This window comes from Nyctibius grandis, chromosome 31 (genome assembly GCF_013368605.1).
Source record: "Nyctibius grandis isolate bNycGra1 chromosome 31, bNycGra1.pri, whole genome shotgun sequence".
Lineage (NCBI taxonomy): Eukaryota > Metazoa > Chordata > Aves > Nyctibiiformes > Nyctibiidae > Nyctibius > Nyctibius grandis.
The window spans coordinates 585,017-602,444 of NC_090688.1; the positions used below are offsets into that span (position 1 = coordinate 585,017).

A 17,428-nucleotide genomic window follows, 5' to 3' on the forward strand; every position below is an offset into this window, starting at 1 on the left:
GAGGGACCCTCTTGGGGAGGGATGACCACAATTTACCCCCACCTGCTTAGACCCATCTCTGAACAGGCACAGCATGGCACAGGGGCTGCAAGCGCCCTCCATGCCTGTCCCTGGGGTGGGGTAAACGCTGCACCATGAAATCATGCCCCCGCTTCTGGGGCTGTGCAGGCAGGACAGAGTCCCCTAGAGCTGCACAAGCCAGACGACCCCCCCCGCCACCACCTCCAGGGGTAACGAGGGCACCCCAGCCCCCCAGGGCTGTACAAGCCAGACAGCCCCCCCGGTGCGATGTGGGCAGGACAGATTCCTCCCCTCTCGGAGCAATGTGGGTGGGACAGCACAATCCCCCCACACCCACGCTGGGGCAGGACGCCCCCCCCTTCCCCCGGGCAATGCGGCCGTGACAGACCCCCCCCCGGGCAGGACCCCCCCGGGGCCGTACGGGCAGGATCCCCTCGGGGTCCACACGCTCAGGACACCCCCCAGGGGGTGCACAGACCCGGGCTTTCCCCCCTAAACCCGACAACCCCCCCGGGGGCGGTGGCGGGGGGGGGCGGTGCCCGGCGGCCCCTTTAAGGCTGACGTCAGGAGCTGTCCCCGGTGCTGAAGCAAGATGGCCGCCCGCTAGCCAACCGGGGCGGCGGCGAGCGCCCCCCGCGCCCCCCCCTCCGGTGCCACCGGCGCCGCCGCCGGGACCATGTCGCTGCTCTGCGTCGGAGGTACCGGGGGACACAGCACGGGGAGGGGGCGGTGGGACAGCCCCCCGCGGCCCGTTGCCCGCCGGGAGCTGTTGCCGGTACCGGGGCAGCGCCCCCCCCCCCCGCCCCTCCCGGCGGGCAACGGGGCGCCCGGAGCTGGCGGAGATGGGGGGGGGGGGTCGTGAGAACGGCTCCATTCACAAAATCCGGGCGCGTGGATTTATGAATGAACCGGCGGGGGCGCGCGCGCGCGGCGAGCGGGGGTGGGGAGGCGGGGGCGGGGGGGGTGGGGAGCACCCGCCCGCCGAGGGTCCCCCGCCCCGCACCCCCACCCCCGCCTCTCCCGTCCGTCCCTCTCCGCCCCCCTGCAGCCTCCTCCCCCCTCCCGCCCGCGTCTCCCCCCCCCGCCCCACCCACAGCCCTCCACGTGCCCGCCCCTCACACCCCCCCACCTTCCCATCTCTCTCCAAATATCCCCCCACCCCAAGCACCCCCCCACGCCCACCCCTCTATGCCCAACCACCCCCACCCCGCAGACACAGCCCCCCGCATTCCCGAACACCCCCCACTCCAAACACGCCCCATACGTCCCCCCCCAACGCCCCACATCTATCCTCAAGCCCCCCGACTCCCACTCCCCCAACCCCCCCCACTCCCCAGCATCCATCCCTAAGCACCTCCACATTCTCATCCCCCCAAACAAACTCCATACACCCCCAAACCCCCCCATCTTTCCCCACCCCCCCCTGCAAACCCCTATATACACCCCCCAAATTACACCCCCAGCCCCAAACACCCCTCCACCCCCAGCCCCTTATGCCCCTGCGGATGTTGCCCCACCTCCAGCATGGTGATGCTGGGGGGGTTGCGGGCAGCTGGGGGAGTCAGGGCAGGAACATGATGGTCTGGGGCTGGCAGAGGCCTGGTTAGGGGTGCTGGTCACCCCATACTGGGAGGAACTGGGAGGAGTGCACAGGTAGGGGACCCCCGCACCCCAGCACGCTGAGACCTGCCCAACTCGGTGCGCGGATGAATCCAGCGGTCTCGGCCTCGCTGAGGGTTCTCTGGATTGAGCGCTCAGTCAGGGGCACGAGAAGTCGAGGGGGGGTCCCTTTCCCCCATCCCCAGGCCCTGCGGCACCCCAATGGGGAGTGGGTGGCACCTGTGGGTCCTGGGGGTGGCGGGACAGAGGTGGCAAAGTGGCAGCTGGGGACAAGTTGGGGCACAGGGTGTCTGGGATACCGCCACCAATGTCCCGTCCCCGGGGGAAATCAGGAGGGAAATGGGGGCTCCCCCACTGCTGGATGGGGAGGCCGTGCCCCCTCCCACCCCCCGCCGTGCCCTTGTCCCTTAGGTGCTGTCACAGCCCCCTCTCCTGTGGCAGTGCCACAAGGGCAGGGCGCACAGGGAGCTGCTCCTGGGGGGCTGGGAGCCGTGCCCACGCCGGGGTGCCTCTGTGTGCCCCCCGCCGGACACCCGCCAGCCCCAGATGTGGGTCCCCCCTCTGGCAGGGGGAGGGCCGCATCTTTACTCCCTTTAAGGGACTGTCACACACGGTGCCACCCTCCGTGAAGCCGGGGGCGGATGGTGAGAAAGAGCTCCCGGCAGGTTCGGGCTTCCCTGTCACCGCTCGTTGGAGGCAGCTATTTTTGTCACCCTATTTTTGGGGTTCCAGGGGTGGAGGTGCCACCCCAGAGCCCCCCCCTAGCGCAGAGCCCCCCGCTCTGGGGGGCCAGGGCCACGCGCAGCCCCCAGGGGCTTCGTGGCAGGGGCACGCGCCTGGGTGACGGGCACTGAAGTGGCCCTGGGAGGTGTGGGGTGAGCGGGGACAGTAGCGGGGAGTCTGAAGTGGTGCGAGGCAGACGGACAGATGGACGGGTGGGCGGATGGGCATCCGGGGAGACAGATGGAGAGATGGATGGACAGATGGATGGAGGGGTGGGGAGAAGTGAGCAGGTAGAGAGAGGGGTGGGTGGGTGGCTGGGCAGAGGGGTGGGTGGACAGAGGGAGAGGATGGACGGATGGACGGACAGAGGGAGGGAAGGGGTGGATAGAGAGACGGGTGAGTAGATGGATGGTCACAGGTTGGACGGACAGAGAGTTGGGTGGACAGACGTGGGTGGATGGACAGACAGGTGACTGGATGGACAGATGGAGGGACGGACGGACAGAGGGCTGGACAGACAGACGGCCTGTTGTGGGATGCCTGCAGCCCAGCCTGGTTTTTATGCAGTTGCCAGTCTGACCCCTGCCAGCTGCCTCCTGCCTCAGTTTCCCCAACTGGCCAACACCCCCCGAGGGGAGGCTGATTGCCCCAGCCTAGGAAGCATCTTGCGTCTTCCAGCCCGTTGTGGGGGTACCCGGCTCCCACGGGGGTCCCGCTGTCCCCGGATCCTTGTCTGGGGGCTCAGGTTGAATTTAGCCCGAGGGTGGCACCTTGGGACCTGCCACCGCTGCGCCAGCTTTGGGCACCCGTTGGTGGGCAGGAGGGTGGCACAGGCTGCTCGGGGCCGTCAGCCGCAGATGGTGGCAGCAGGACTTCTCCCTGGCAGTAGATGACAGCCAGGAGAGCCACGTGTTCCCTGGGTAATTGTTTGTTCCTGTCAGCTCGGGTATTTTTGGAGCTTTTCCTTCCTCTGCTCTCCCGTTTCGGAGGCAGCGGCTGGGGGAGAGCGGTCGGCCCTGGCGGGTGCGTGGCAAGGGTGGGCTCCCATACCAGGGACCTGTGCAGCTCCGAGCACGTGCCACAGGCAGGTCCTGGTACCAAATACTGTATTATAATATTATAATAATATATAATATACCAAATAATACATTATATATAATATAATATATATAAAAATATAATATTATAATACACAGTGATGCCTGCTGTCCCCACGCAGTCCCTGGGCTCCCAACCTGGCGATGCCAGGGGGTCTTTGGAATCCCAGAGCCTCGTGCCTGGTCTCGAACCAACCCCCATGCATGAACCCTCCCATCCCTGAGCAAAGCCCCAGCTCCTGGAGTCCCGTGATTCCCCAGGAGCACCGCTGCCAGTGACGCGGCTGGTGACCTCCCTTCGGGCAAAGTCGCTGTGAAGAGCTGCCCAACGCGTGACCCTCGGTGACACAGGGCAGGCGGCCGAGCAGAAGGGTCCCCAGTTATTTTCTGAGCAGTGTGCCGAGGCTGAGCCGACGATTCCCCCCGCCTCAGTTTCCCCAGCGCTACCCCGGGGCCGGGCGGGGGCTGCTCGTGCCACGTTGCCTCCTCCAAACCCCGCTGCCCGGCACCCCCACAGTCGCTCCAGCGCTGGCAGCGGGCGATAAGCGGCTGGCAAGCAGCACGTCTCTGAAATCAAATTACCTTTGATATCGCCAGGGCTATTTTCATCCCCTCTTGGTCACGCTGGTCCTCCCCCCGCCGCCACCCGCGTCATTTAACCGTTCTCCGGGTGCTGTGTCATTCCCTCCCTGCCTGGTCCCCTCCCGTGAGCCCCGAGGACACCCCTCACCCCCATCAACCCCTGGCATCAGCAGCGTTGGCGCCTGGCTCTGCCCGGCTGCCCCTTTGCCCCCCCATCGCGGGCAGCGCCTGGGTACTGACCCCCCTGCGCCTCCGGCCACAGCACTGGGGTAAAGCTGGGGGGGATCAGCCAGGATCGGGGGCGTTTGTTCCCGTGGTGCTGAGCAGGATCCGGCTCCGAGGCAACCGCCCCCCCCTACATGTGATTGGGGGGGTCCCCAGTGGGCAGGATGGGACCCAGCCCCGCGGTGCCACCGGGAGGGGGACAGGGCTGGGGTGCAGCGGGGGGCGCTGAGGGGGGGGAGCATCTCTCCCACCCCTGGGGCTGCTGTGGGTGAGGGAGGGTTTCAGCCCCCCCCCCAGGGTTTCCTGTACAGAAACTGGGTCAGTGGTTTGGGAGATGGCGAGAGCCTTAACCCTGGCGCTGCTGGGCCGATGCCCCGTGGCGGGGCCTGGAGCCAGGGGAAGGTTCCCTCAAAACCCCCTTTGCCCCTGGGATGTGCACGGTAACAGCAGCTGTTGCCCCAAATGGATCCAAATTCAGAAGCGGGGGGTGGGGGGGGGTAGGCACCCCCTCAGCAGATGAAGCCTGGTCATTTGGGGTTGCAATGAGATGTTTCAAGTTGTCCCAAAGTGGCAGGTTTTTTAGGGGGGGGCCTTTGCTCCCCTCCAGTGCCCACCTCCACCTCCAGCCTGATCCCCATCCCTCGTGCCTGGCATTGGGGTCTCCTGATTTACACCAGCAGGAGGGATCCCACCACCTTCCCCCACCTTGCAGCCAGGCCTGGGGCCCTGCCACCCCCTTGGCACACTGGTGGGGGTCCCCAGCCCCCCCGCACAGGGTTCTCAGGCTCAATCTCTTCCCTCCCTCTCTGTCCCCACAGTTAAAAAGGCCAAGTTCGACGGGCCTCAAGGTAAGCAGCCCCCACCTGCCTGCCCACCCGCGGGGGCCGGGGCTCCGGGCTCGGCTCTTGGGCTGGTGGGATGTGGCAGGATCAGAGGAGGGGTGAAGTGTGGGGAGGGGACCTCAGGCTCAGCCCCAGCTCTGGAGGCATCATTTGGCAAGTGGAGGGGGAGCACACACGGAGGGGGTGCCCTGGGCAGGGCGCGGGGGCTCACGGCTCGGCCACCCCGGCAGTGCTAGGGCCCACCCTGCCTGGCCAACTGGGGCTGGGGGTGCTGGGGGCAGTGTGGGGGGAACCCACGGGAGGGTGGCAGTGGGGGGTGTGCGGGGGGTGTGTGGGGCACTGGGGGCTACTTCACCTTCCGCTTGCTCCTGCAGAGAAGTTTAATACCTACGTGACACTGAAGGTGCAAAATGTCAAGAGCACAACCATCGCAGTGCGGGGCAACCTGCCCTCCTGGGAGCAGGACTTCATGTTGTGAGTGTCCAGGGGCCGCCCCGGGGTCCCCCACCCCTGCTGCTCCCCCCTAACCCTCATCAGGGGGAGATCCCCCACTGCCGGTGCTCCTCCTGGGCCCAGCCCTTTGGGCTCACCTGAGTCCTGGGGCTGAGGGGGCAGCCAGAGGCTGGCGTGGCCCCGGGGGGCTGCTGGGGAGGGGGTGACCTGACACCTCTCCCCCCCCCCACCTCCCCAGCGAGATCAACCGGCTCGACCTGGGCCTGACAGTGGAGGTGTGGAACAAGGGGCTCATCTGGGACACCATGGTGGGGACGGTGTGGATTCCCCTGCGGACCATCCGGCAGGCCAACGAGGTAGGGAGCCGGGCACGTCTATTCCCCCGCCAGACCCTAAGGGACGTGTAGCCGCCCCCCTGCCTGTCCTTCGGGGGGAGCAGAGCCTTCCCCATCCCTGCTTGGAGAGGACTCTGCTCCAGGCCGGGCCTGGCGTGCGTGGGGTTGTGGGGCCAGGGAAGGGGGGTCCCTGGCAGCTCTTGTCACCCCCATTTCTGTCCCGCAGGAGGGCCCTGGGGAATGGCTCACACTCGACTCCCAGGTCATCATGACCGACAACGAGATTTCGGGCACTAAGGACCCCACTTTCCACCGTATCCTTCTCGACACCCGCTTCGAGCTGCCGCTGGGTGGGTACCGTCCCCAGGCACCCCAGAAGCGGGGCGCGTCCTTCCTTGCCACCAGCCCCAGGGATGCTCATGGGGCTCAGGTTTGGGGCTGGGGGTCTGATCCTGTAGCTCCAAAAGCTGAGGGGCTGTTTTGAAGGGGGGGATTCTGTGCACCAACTGGGGTCTTTGCCCTCGCAGATATCCCCGAGGAGGAGGCCAGGTACTGGGCCAAGAAGCTGGAGCAGCTCAATGCCATGCGGGACCAGGACGATGTAAGTCAGTGCAGGGTCAGGCCCAGGGCGAGGGCTGGGCCGGAGCAGCGGTGCTGCAGGCCGCGGCCCTCACCGGCCTGTCTCTCCCCAGTACGCCTTCCAGGAGGAGCAGGAAAAGCCTCTGCCTGTTCACAGCTCCCAGTGCTGTAAGTGCTGCCCTGTCCCTTCCCCGCTGTGGGACCCTCCCACTGCCCCGTCCCCCCAGCTCCCCACACCAGGGGTGCGCAGGAGTGGGGTCTGTGCCTGCCTTGGCGTGGCTGGACCCCAGCCCAAGTGGGGCTCAACCTCAGCCCACACCCTGTCCCGGTTCCCGTTCCCACCTTCCCTCCCGTGTCTGCCGGTGTTTCTTCGCTGTCTCCCTGCCCCACAGAATGTGAGCCCCGCCATGGGGCTGAGCCACAGGAGTGAGGGCTTGGCGGGGGGGGCATGGCAATGGGGCTGGTGAGGATGGTCCCCTGGGGAGCCTGGGGGCGGGGAGCGAGTCAGGCGAGAGGGCTGCTCAGTGGGGGCAGCTGCAGAGGGGTCTGGTGGATTTGGGGTGGCAGCTCGGTTTGTCCCAGCCCGTGCCTCAGTCTCCCCGTCTGTAACGGTGCCAGGGCCATGCACAGCCCGGCACGGTCCCAAGCACAGCTCAGTGCCCCTGTGCCCAGCCCCAGGCCCTGACCCCGGTGAACTTCAGTGCCACTGTGCCAAGCCATAGCACTGTCCCCAGCCTGGGTCGGTGTCACCATGCCCAGCCCCAGACACTGTCCCCAGCTCCGCTTGGTGCCACCATGCCCAGCCCTGGGCACTGTCCCCAGTGCACTGCAGTGCCACTGTGCCCATCCCTAAGCCCCATCCCTAAGCCCCATCCCTGTCCCGTCTCGGTACCCAGCCCCAGTCCCTGTCCCCAGTGCTAATGTGCCCCATCCTGGGTGCTATTCCTAATCCATCTTGGGGGCACTGTCCCCAGCTCAGGTCGGTGCCACCGTGCCTGGGAGATGCTGGTTCCTCCCAGCCAGCTCCTGCTTCTGCCCTGGAGCTGCCTCCATCCTTATTGTCTCTGCCCCTTTTTTTTTTGTAGGCAACTGGAATTATTTTGGCTGGGGAGAACAGCAGAGTAAGTATCCTGTCCCCTCCTCTCCTCCCAGCCTGGTGGTCCCCAGCGCACCCCCCTGTGCCATGCCATAGCCTGGCGGGGGGCTCGGGGCACCTGGAGCTCAGGTCCAGCCTGTGGCCTTGAGCTGTGGCTCTGTCTGGGCGAGGACGGAGGCACCGAGCGCCCTGTCCTGCGCAGGGCTGTCCCCACAGGCTGGTGGGGACGAGGCACTGTGAGGCTCTGTGCCCTCGGGGTGCCCTGGTGGCAATGAGCAGCTCAGGCTTTGCCTCTGTGGTGGGACATGGGTGGGGCAGAGGGAGGTTCCCCACACCGTGTCCTCTTCTTCCCCCCTTCTGTATATCCCATTTGCCCCCTCTGCCCTCCCCTTGTCCCCCAAACCCCCTTTCTGCAGAGGGGAACACATGCAGCTTGCCCCTCACTCCCTCCTGTGTGCATCTCCCCAGCACAGTCCCACAGTGGTGGGGACACGGTGGTGGCAGTAGCGGGGCTGTGCTGGGCATGGGGCAGATTTGGGGCATCCCTGGCCACAACAGCCGTGGGGCCATTCCCTGTCCCACTGACTGCGGCCCCTCGCAGATGATGACCCCGACAGCACGGTGGATGACCGGGACAGCGATTACCGCAGCGAGACCAGCAACAGCATCCCGCCACCGTACTACACCACCTCCCAGCCCAACGCCTCCGTCCACCAGTACCCCATGAGGCACCAGCAGCAGAGCTCCCGCGACTCCTACACCGACTCCATGCAGAGCTACGAGATGGACTACTCAGACCAGCGTCCCATCAGGTAGCGTCGGCGCAGCCAGCTCCCCTCTGGGACCTGCCCTCTCCATCCCCTCCCACAGGTGTCAGAGGCCAGCGGGTCCCCGGGGTGATGCCAGGGATGGCGCTCCCAGGGCGGTGGGTGACAGAGGGAAGGATGCTGAGGCGAGGAAGAGGGGGATGGTGCTGGCCCCAAACTTTTCCTTCTCACTGGAAAGTTTTCAAGCTCTTTTGGGTCACTGCCCTCCTCCGTCCTCGCTGGGCTTCGGGACCCCCAAGCCCCGGCTGTCCTTCCTGGGAGCCGAGCCAGCGGGGCATGGCCTGGCTGGGGACACAGACGTGGCCGTAGGCAGAGCCGCAGGCAGGGACGCCTGCCCAGCGCTTTGTCCCCGCGGTCGCAGCTTCCTCGCCAGCGTCCAGCCCGAGGTGCCAGCCCTGTCCACCAGGACAGAGCCTCCCTGCCGGCATCCCCACGGCGGCGGGGGATGCCGGGGCGCGGCGGGTGGCGGCGGTGCGGTGCCCGGAACCTCGCTGATCATCTTCCTCTCCTCCCCGGCAGACGCTATGGTAGCGTAGACTCTGCCGCAAACGGACGCAGCGACGCTGAGTCCGCTTCCGAGTCGAGCAGGCGGACCAGCCGCCAGCCTTCCCTTGAGAGCAGGCGGTCCCTAGACCTATCGGATAGGTGGGTCGCTACCTCGTCGCGTGCCGTGTGCCGTCGCAGAGTGCTGTGGTCGGTCCTTGCAGCCGTGGTGAGGCCAACACCAGTCCCGGCAAGGGCGGCCTCGTGCTGCCGCGGGGTCCCCCGCTCCCTGCCCCGGACCACCTTGCAGAGGAGCAGTGCTGGGATGCTCCAAGCATCTCTCGGCCCCGTGGCATCCCTTCTTGCCGCTGCGCCCCAGTTCACGGGGGCGAGGCCCCAGCGTCCTGGTCCTGCCCGCTGGCACAGCGACCAGCACTTCTGCCTGCTCCCTGCCATGCCAGCAGGTACGGGAGCTGGGGCCTCAGGCACTCAAACGTTACCCTCCGTTTCTGGTCGCCTCCCAGGGAGCACCTGGCTGGGCAAAAGCCCCGCGCAGTGATTTGGGACCCTTGCGATGTGCCAAGGGCCCCTCTCCCAGTGCTGGCCAGGATCAGGCTGGGGAGGTGAGGGGTTTCCTGGCATGAGCCGTGTCTCCTGCACCCCTGTGCTCCAGGTCCCCCTTCCCAAGGTACCTGGATGATACCAGTACCCCTCCCTGCTGGGTCCAGCCTGGGCAGGCCCCAGCACCCTCCTCCCTGCGGTGTCCCCTGGCTCCCCACCACCTGGCCCAGCCACCCTAGGCCCAGGGCTCTGCCCGTCCTGTCCCGTCGCCTTGTCCTCTTCCCCTTGCCCACCCCTGAGCCCTGGCTGCCAGTGCTGGAGACGTGGTGTCGGCCTCTTCCTAGGCATGTGCCTGTCCTGTCTGCATGTTTGCTTATGTGAGCCTCCCCACGGAGCCCCGTGGCCACCCTGTCCCCGGCAGCCTCCTGGGACACAGGGAGCCCCTCTGCACCACTGCTCCCGCAGGTGCAGGCAGCTGTGAGAGGGGGATGCTGGAAGGGCCAGTGGGGCAGATGGGATGGTGGGAAGGGGTCTGGCCTGGCAGGAAGAGTGGAGAGGGTACCCCTGGGTAGGGATGACATGGTTAAGGGGAGTGATGGGGTTGAGGAGGTGTCCTTGGAGAGGGGGTGCCCAGGAGGTCTACAGAGAGCGCTGGGATGTCAGGGCAGAGGTTGGGTGACAGATCTGCGGGCTGGGGGCAGGACGGGGTGCCTGGCAGAAGCAGGGGGCAGGATCTGGCTGGGGGTGCTGCCTGGCTGCACTCTGCCCCCACCCCTGGCAGGGGTGAGCCGAGGGGACAGACACCGTCCCCCACGTCCCCACACTCAGCCCAGGCACAGGCAGGAAGGTCGGACCCCTGAGAGTGCCCCAGCCTGGGGGGCCAGTCCCAGCCCACGAAGCCTCCTGGGTCCGTGACTTCCAGTCCCAGGGCAAGGAGCCCGGTGCTCTCCTGGGGCTGTGCCCTGGGGGTGGCTGCCCGTCCTCCTGCCCGCGGGGCAGCGACCCTGAGGTGCTGGCTGGGGTGGCACGGGGCAGGCGAGGCCGCAGCGTGGGCCCACGGGAGCCCCGTCCTTGTCTCCCGTTGGCTCCGCAGCCCCACGGGGAGCAGCCGCTACGCCTCGTCGGCCGAGCTGAGCCAGGGCAGCTCCCAGCTGAGCGAGGACTTCGAGAACGAGAGCCTGCGGGACTCAGAGCTGGACGAGCGGGACGGCGACTCCTACCACTCCTGCCACAGCTCCGTCAGCTACTGCAAGGACTCGCCCCGCTGGGAGGAGGAGGACGATGACCTCTATCTGGAGGAGGAGGAGGAGGAAGAGTTCAATGAGGACTACAGCGAGATCGAGGAAGGCTACCCCAAGGAGGAGGAGGACCTGCGAGAGCAGGGCACCTACGCAACCCCTGAGGACGATGCCTACCTGCCCCCGCAGAAGCCCCCTGGGCAGCAGCAGCAGCAGGTCCCGCAGCAGCAGCAGCAACTGCAGCAAGCCCAGGTGGTCCCACAGCCAAAGCCGCAGCAGCAGGAGAGGAAGGAGGAGAGGAAAGAGGAGAGGAAGGAGGAGAAGGAAACCTCCGCCTCCCAGGAAACCCCAGAGGCCCTCCAGGCCCAGCAGGGAGCGGACGAAGCTCCCCTGCCAGAGGCGGCCCCCGAGCCCGAGCCCCCCACACCAGCTGAGAGGTAGGAGAGATGTTGCCCTGTAGCGTCCGTGGGATGTCACTGTGACAGTGACACTGAGGGTGCTCTGGAGGTGGCCCGGGGCTGGTGCCAAGGGGCAGCAGCAGAGATCTTCTGCAGTGTCTGGGGCTTTTCCAGGTGCCTGAGGCATCGAGGTGGGGGCAGCCCACCTTGTGCCACCCACGCAAGGGTCAGCCCCCTCGGGCACACTGCCCTGGCCCAGCCACCAGTGCCATGCTAAGGAGCGGCAGAACTCAAGGCGTTCGAGATCCTGCCAGGGCTACCAGGGGTGCAGGTTTATAACCTGGGACAAACCTGGGGATGGGGGAAGTGGGGGCTTGGGGCTGCAGTTCCTCTCCTCTGGCTCAAGCTCTTGGCTCCCTGGATGGAGGGTGTACCCCGGCGCTCGGCACAGTCAGAGGAGGAAATTTCCTTCACAGGAGTCAGTCCTCTCCCTAGGCCACTGCTAAAAGCTCATCCGTGGCCTCCTGTGCTGTACAGATTAATTATTAGGTGGCCAGGTCCCTGGTACAGCATGTGAGTAATTCATACGTTGGTCCCTGCCTTTAATTATTGACCATGTCCATTTTTCCAAGGTTCGGTGAGTGCCGCCGCTCTGCGCCGAGGGGAAGTGTGATGTGCTTTTTTGGTCTTTTATTTAGTTTAAATTATAGACCAGAGCTGGGGAATCTCTAATTTAAAAGAATGTGTAATGAGCTTTTTTTTTAAAAAAATACGTATTTAGGCCCAAGGGCTGGCTAGAGTCCTGGTGAAGGTGGCCTTAGTTCATGTCTGCCTGCAGTGCCTGTCCTCTGGGCAGGGGGCTCAGGGGATCCTGTGCTGGGCACTGGGGACCATGGATTAATGCTGAGGACCCCAGAATAGCGCTGGGGACCCCAGATTAGCACTGGGGACCACATATTAGCACAGGCAAGGCCCCACAGGGCCAGTTTGGGCAGGTTCGTCTCCTGAGCTCCCCATGGCCTCGTCCCAGCCCGGTCCTGGGCATCTATCTCCCGTGTCAGGTCACACCAGGCTCTCCAGGAGGCTGGGATGTTTGGAGGATTTATTTGCTTTTCCTCTGTGACTCAGTTTTGCAAGAGAGGAAGAAAAAACCCCACAACAAGCAGCAAGTCCAGGCTGGCAGGTCCCCCTGGGCTTAGAGCCACTGGGGTGTTGGGAGCTGTTAACCCCAGGAGGTCCCAGCATGGTGGGAAGCGGCCAGAGGATGTCTTGCTGGGGAGGTGAGGGGTGAAGGATGTTTAACCCACATGCTTGTGTCACTGGCAGTCCCCTGACCCTTTGCTCCTGGAGGGATCGCTCCGTGTCGCTTGGGTGCCCAGGGCAGAGCCTCGCAAGGGAGGGGGAACGCCTGGCTTCTCCCCATCGCTCTGCCCTGACTCTGCTGCCCTTTGCAGTGGGACTTGCCACCTTTTTAGAGTCTTTCCTGGTAGCAAGAGGGGGATTTTTCCATGGCCACACTGGCTCAAGGCCCATCAGGATCCCCAAACTACAGCCTCAGTCCTGCCCGGGGTGTGGGGGCTGGCTGTCCCCTCCCCGGTGCCATGCTGGGAGGTGAGCAAGGTGCATGTGCTTGCAGGGAGCAGGCGGAGGTGGAGGTGCAGGACCCCAAAGCACGAGCCAAAGCCAACTGGCTGAGAGCCTTCAACAAGGTCTGCATGCAGCTGCAGGAGGTGAGCAACCCCACGGCCGCCCGCCACCGGGTCCCAGCGCCGGCTGCGTGCTGGGCTGGGGGCACGGCCCCTTCCTGCGCCCCTGCACCTTCCTGACACTTCTGCCCCCCGATCACGGACCTCCCACACCCTGAGGGCAGTGGGCACCTGGGGGGGCCCCAACAGTGGTGGTCCCACGAGGCCATTCACACCAAGTGGGACCCCCCCAAGGGGCAGGGCGTGCTGAGGACCTTTCCCCGGTGTGTGCTGCATGTGGTGTGCTGGTGCGAGCCCCTCCGCCCTCTCCCCTCTGTTGAGTTGACAATTTTTTGTTCTGTTTTTAGACTCCATCCTCCATCTTTTCTTTTTGTTTTGGCTCTGGATTCGCCCCCTGGGGCTTCGATCCCCCTCCCCACCGCTTCTCTTTTCAGTTGTCCACCACCATGGCCCTTGTGCCCACGTCTCCCCTCCCTGCAGGGAAGGGGGGTAGCCTGCCTGCAGGTAAGCATGTCCAACGGGAGCGACCCAGCAAAGCGTGTGCCTTCCATGTGTGTGTGTGTGCAGGGATTGCCCCACGAGGGAGGTATAATTGGCTCTTTCCTCCTTTCTTCCCAAAAGTAACCCCCTCCCGGCAAGGGAGGTGGCACTGCGGACGGTCCCTTCACACACCTCAGCCCTGATGTGCTCTGGCTTTTCCCCGCACCTCTCTCCAGCTGGCTGTGGGTCTGTGTGGACCTTTTCCAACAACGCTTCTCCAGCCCCCCCCAACCCTGAATTTTTGCCCAGTGCAGCCCTCCCCCCTGCTTTGCCAGCCCGTGCCCCTCTGCTGAAGCTTCCCCACCGCTTGCCCAGCTCAGCCTCTTGAAGTTATTTTGTTCCCAGTGCAAGCTCTTTGCTGGAAAGAGCCACGTCGTTTTAGGAACACACTTTTCTCCACCCACCCTGCAAACCCTTCACCTGCTTCCCCGGTGCCGTGGGTGCTGGGTGCTCGGCTGCCAGCAGCGCTGAGCCCCGGGGAGGGCTGCCAGGCGCGCCAGGGGCTCGGTGCTGTGCCCCTGACAGCCGCCCCGTGTCTTGCAGGCCCGCGGGGACGGCGATGGAGAAGCTAAATCCCTGTGGTTCAAAGGCGGGTGAGTATGTGGGGAAGCCAGTACTTTCTGCCCCCCCTGGGGCCTCGTGGGCTGCTCTCACCTCCTCATTAGGATGTGATTAACGAGCTCGTTGGGGGGCTGGCGTGGGGAAGCATTGCCGAGCTGTGGGCCAGATTTTTTGGGCTGAATGCTGGTTGCTCGGTGCTTTTGGAGGAGTCAGCAGAGATGCCACCGCTCCGTGTCCCCAAGAGCTGCTGCCGAGGGGCAGAGCGAGGAGGTGAGTGGGTTGGGATGGGACCAAGCTGGGGTGGGAGCTCCCACTTCCCTCCTGCCATCGGCGGCTCGCACGGTGCCATGGGGAGCCCTGAACCGCACACCTGGGCGGGCTGTGGGTCTCCTCCCCCCCTCACCCTCGCAGGTGGCCCCGCTGCTGACCCGGGCAGAGCCTGGCAGGTTTCCTTGAGAACCCACCAGATCGCGCTGAGGTTTTCTTGTGGATGGGGCTGGAGGCTGCGAAGGGGCGTTTCTGCCCGAGCAGTGCTGCCTTGGTTTCTCTCGCAGCAGAACAGCTCGGTGCTCACCTTTGGTGCCCCAGAGGGAAACCACAGAATCACAGAATCAATGAGGTTGGAAGAGCCCTCTGGGATCATCGAGTCCAACCATTGCCCTGACACCACCATGGCAACTAGACCAGGGCACTAAGTGCCATGGCCAGGCTTTTCTTAAACCCCTCCAGAGATGGTGACTCCACCACCTCCCTGGGCAGCCCCTTCCAATGGCTGATGACCCTTGCTGAGAAGAAATGCTTCCTAATGTCCAACCTGAACCTCCCCTGGCGAAGCTCTCCTGCTCCATGCTGCAAAGCCAAAGCTGACTAAGCCAAATGGGCTGTTTTTTTTCCTGCGTTTCACTGTCACACCACTGAAGCCAAACATCTTCACGTTGGGAAAAATCCCAGTTTTCTGCCAGAATCCCCTTCCACCCCAGTTTTCAGTCCAGTGATCCCTGCCCTGGCTGGGGTGGTGGTGGGGTTGGGGGTCCCTTGGGTGGGTCCTGGGCCACCCGGGGGTTGCTCTGCAGTCCTGTCTGCTGACTCCCAAGCGAACATGGAGCAATAGCAGGGGGCCCCTTCCTGCCTCAGTTTCCCCTTCCCCGCTGACTCTCGTCTCTCTTGCAGGCCTGGTGGTGGGCTGATCATTATAGACAGCATGCCGGACATACGCAAGCGAAAACCCATCCCCCTAGTTAGTGACTTGGTGAGGTTCCTCCTAACGCCTTGCACCACACAGCTGCCGGCTTCGCTCCTGCTGCGCCCCGCTGGACTGCGCCGCCCGCCCGGTGCTTGACGGGCACCCGTGCCCTGCTCCCCAGCTGCCTCTAACATGGCTTGTGTTTTCTGTTTTCTTTTCTCTGGCCTGGCTTGGCTGTGCCTGGCGGCAGGGGGGCGGCAGTAAGGTTTCTGCGCTGCATTAACAGCATGCCCGACATTAAGCCTGGACGCAAATCTCTCCCTCTAGTCAGCGATCTGGTGAGCACGGTCTGAGGGGTTAAAGAGAGAGCACCCCTGGGTGCTGCCGGCCAGCCCTGCCAGGGTGTCCCGGGCTCTTTTGGGGCTCCTCTGGCCCTGGCCCTCACAGTGGGGAGCTGGGCTCTCCCCACCCCAGGCTGCTTCTCTTTAACGGAGCTCCAGGGCCCTGGCCCCACACTGAACATCAGCCCAAGGCTTCCCAGGGCTGTGGCTGGTTTCCCATGTTTTTACCGGTGCTGTGTCCCCAGTCCCCTCCTGTCCCACCTGCCATCTGCTCTCCACAGCTGGTGCGGGGCAGGTGGACCCATGTACCAGAGGAGGGGTAGCGCTGGCTTTTCTGGTCTGCACAGACCCCGTGCCCCTGTCCCCACCGTTGTCACGCTGCACTGCTACAGACCAGTCCCCACGCTGGGGTCCCATCTAGCCCCTGGGCTGTGACACACGGGGTCTCTCTGCTGTCACACCCCTGGTGACAAGAGACAGCAATTTTGGAAACCAGACACCCTTTGCACCCGGAGTTAGGTGCCCTTTGCCTCTTTCCCCCTCTCTTTATACCTCGCCGCCTCCACTTTGTGCCCTCCCCAGGGTGGCTTCATCCTGTCCCCACCCCGCCGGCCCTCTCCCATCCCGCTGCCCTCGCCCCAGTGCCCCCCGCCCCCCAGCCCGCTCGGGCAGCTGCTGATGCTTCTGCACTGTGCTGTGTCAGTGTTGGGATTTTGGGGTGTTGGGCTGTGGGTGGTGACGGGCTGGGCAGAGCGGGGGGGTCAGGCAGGGCTGCTGCCTTTCCCTGCTGGGATCTGGCAGGCTGCAGCCAGTGCTGTGGCTTGGGGTGGGAACCCCCCCCCAGGGACTGGCCCAGCACTGGATGAGGGGTTGGTTTTGCCCCGACTCCCACTTGTTCTGGCAGGGAGGGGGCCAGGACTTGCTCTGCTGTGAGGTGGCTTGCACTAACGGCCTTTTGTTCCCCCCTCGCTGTCCCTGGCTGCCCACAGGCAATGGTAAGTGCCTCCCACCCCAGTCCCCTCGGGGTCTCACACACTTGTTGAGAGGCTCTGTCCCGTGGGGGCTGAACTGGAAATGCTGTGGGCTGCTGAACTGGTTCCAGTCCCACTGCACAGCAGGATGGCATCACCGTGAGCTGGGCTGTCCCCACTGCCAGCCCACGCAGCCAGAACCCACCCCTGTCTGGAGTAGGGGCCTGTCCCAGGTGCTTTAGGGCCACTGGGACCCCAAAGGAGTGCGGGAGGGACACCCTGTGCTCTGCCGGATCTGAGAACTGTGTTTCTTTCCCACAGTCCCTGGTCCAGTCCAGGAAAGCGGGAATCACGTCCGCGCTGGCCTCGAGCACCTTGAACAACGAGGAGCTGGTAGGTGCTGGGGTTGGCTGGGCGCGGGGCGGTCATGGTGGGAGGGCTGAGGCCCACCAACAGAGATGCGGGGTCTGTGCCACACCAGCATCCTCCTCTGGTGATGCCAAAGAAGCCATATTGCTCATGGCTGCCCCTGGGGATGGTGGTATTTCTCTGCCCTGCTTGTCCGCACCCAGTGGTGACATTGCACGTGGCCCAGCACCTGTGGATGGGGTCTCCACACCCTGCTGCACGCATGAGCTTTTCTCCTCCTCTCTCCTCTGTCCTTGCACAGAAAAACCATGTTTACAAGAAGACCCTGCAAGCCTTAGTGTACCCCATCTCCTGCACAACGCCCCACAACTTTGAGGTGTGGACGGCCACCACCCCCACCTACTGCTACGAGTGTGAGGGGCTGCTGTGGGGCATCGCCCGGCAGGGCATGCGCTGCGCCGAGTGCGGCGTCAAGTGCCACGAGAAGTGCCAGGACCTGCTCAACGCCGACTGCCTGCAGAGTAAGGAGCTGCTGCCTGCAGCCTCATGCCTTCTCACCTTGGAGAGGGAGGAGGGAGCGGCCCAGGGAGAGCTGGACTCCTGCCTTGTGCATGGGGGAAGTGGTGAGCAGGGCGGATCTGCCCTGGGCAGGGTATAGACCCCTCCAGGTTTGAATT

At 64.7% G+C, this 17,428-nt stretch overlaps 1 protein-coding gene across 1 annotated transcript in view; it reads left to right on the plus strand.

Annotated features, from left to right (window-relative positions):
- Window positions 1-636: 636 nt before the first annotated feature.
- The window catches only part of LOC137674744 (protein unc-13 homolog A), a 36,871-nt gene continuing 20,079 nt past the window's right edge, over window positions 637-17,428 (plus strand). Inside the window, exons 1-17 of the mRNA XM_068420419.1 lie at window positions 637-719; window positions 5,087-5,116; window positions 5,485-5,584; window positions 5,802-5,919; window positions 6,125-6,248; window positions 6,426-6,499; window positions 6,591-6,645; window positions 7,563-7,598; window positions 8,175-8,385; window positions 10,538-11,119; window positions 12,209-12,242; window positions 12,736-12,810; window positions 13,870-13,919; window positions 15,058-15,136; window positions 16,401-16,406; window positions 16,704-16,775; window positions 17,053-17,272. Of these exons, the coding sequence (XP_068276520.1) occupies window positions 698-719; window positions 5,087-5,116; window positions 5,485-5,584; window positions 5,802-5,919; window positions 6,125-6,248; window positions 6,426-6,499; window positions 6,591-6,645; window positions 7,563-7,598; window positions 8,175-8,385; window positions 10,538-11,119; window positions 12,209-12,242; window positions 12,736-12,810; window positions 13,870-13,919; window positions 15,058-15,136; window positions 16,401-16,406; window positions 16,704-16,775; window positions 17,053-17,272 (1,888 nt within the window). The 5' untranslated portion in view covers window positions 637-697. The remainder of the gene's footprint in view (window positions 720-5,086; window positions 5,117-5,484; window positions 5,585-5,801; window positions 5,920-6,124; window positions 6,249-6,425; window positions 6,500-6,590; window positions 6,646-7,562; window positions 7,599-8,174; window positions 8,386-10,537; window positions 11,120-12,208; window positions 12,243-12,735; window positions 12,811-13,869; window positions 13,920-15,057; window positions 15,137-16,400; window positions 16,407-16,703; window positions 16,776-17,052; window positions 17,273-17,428) is intronic.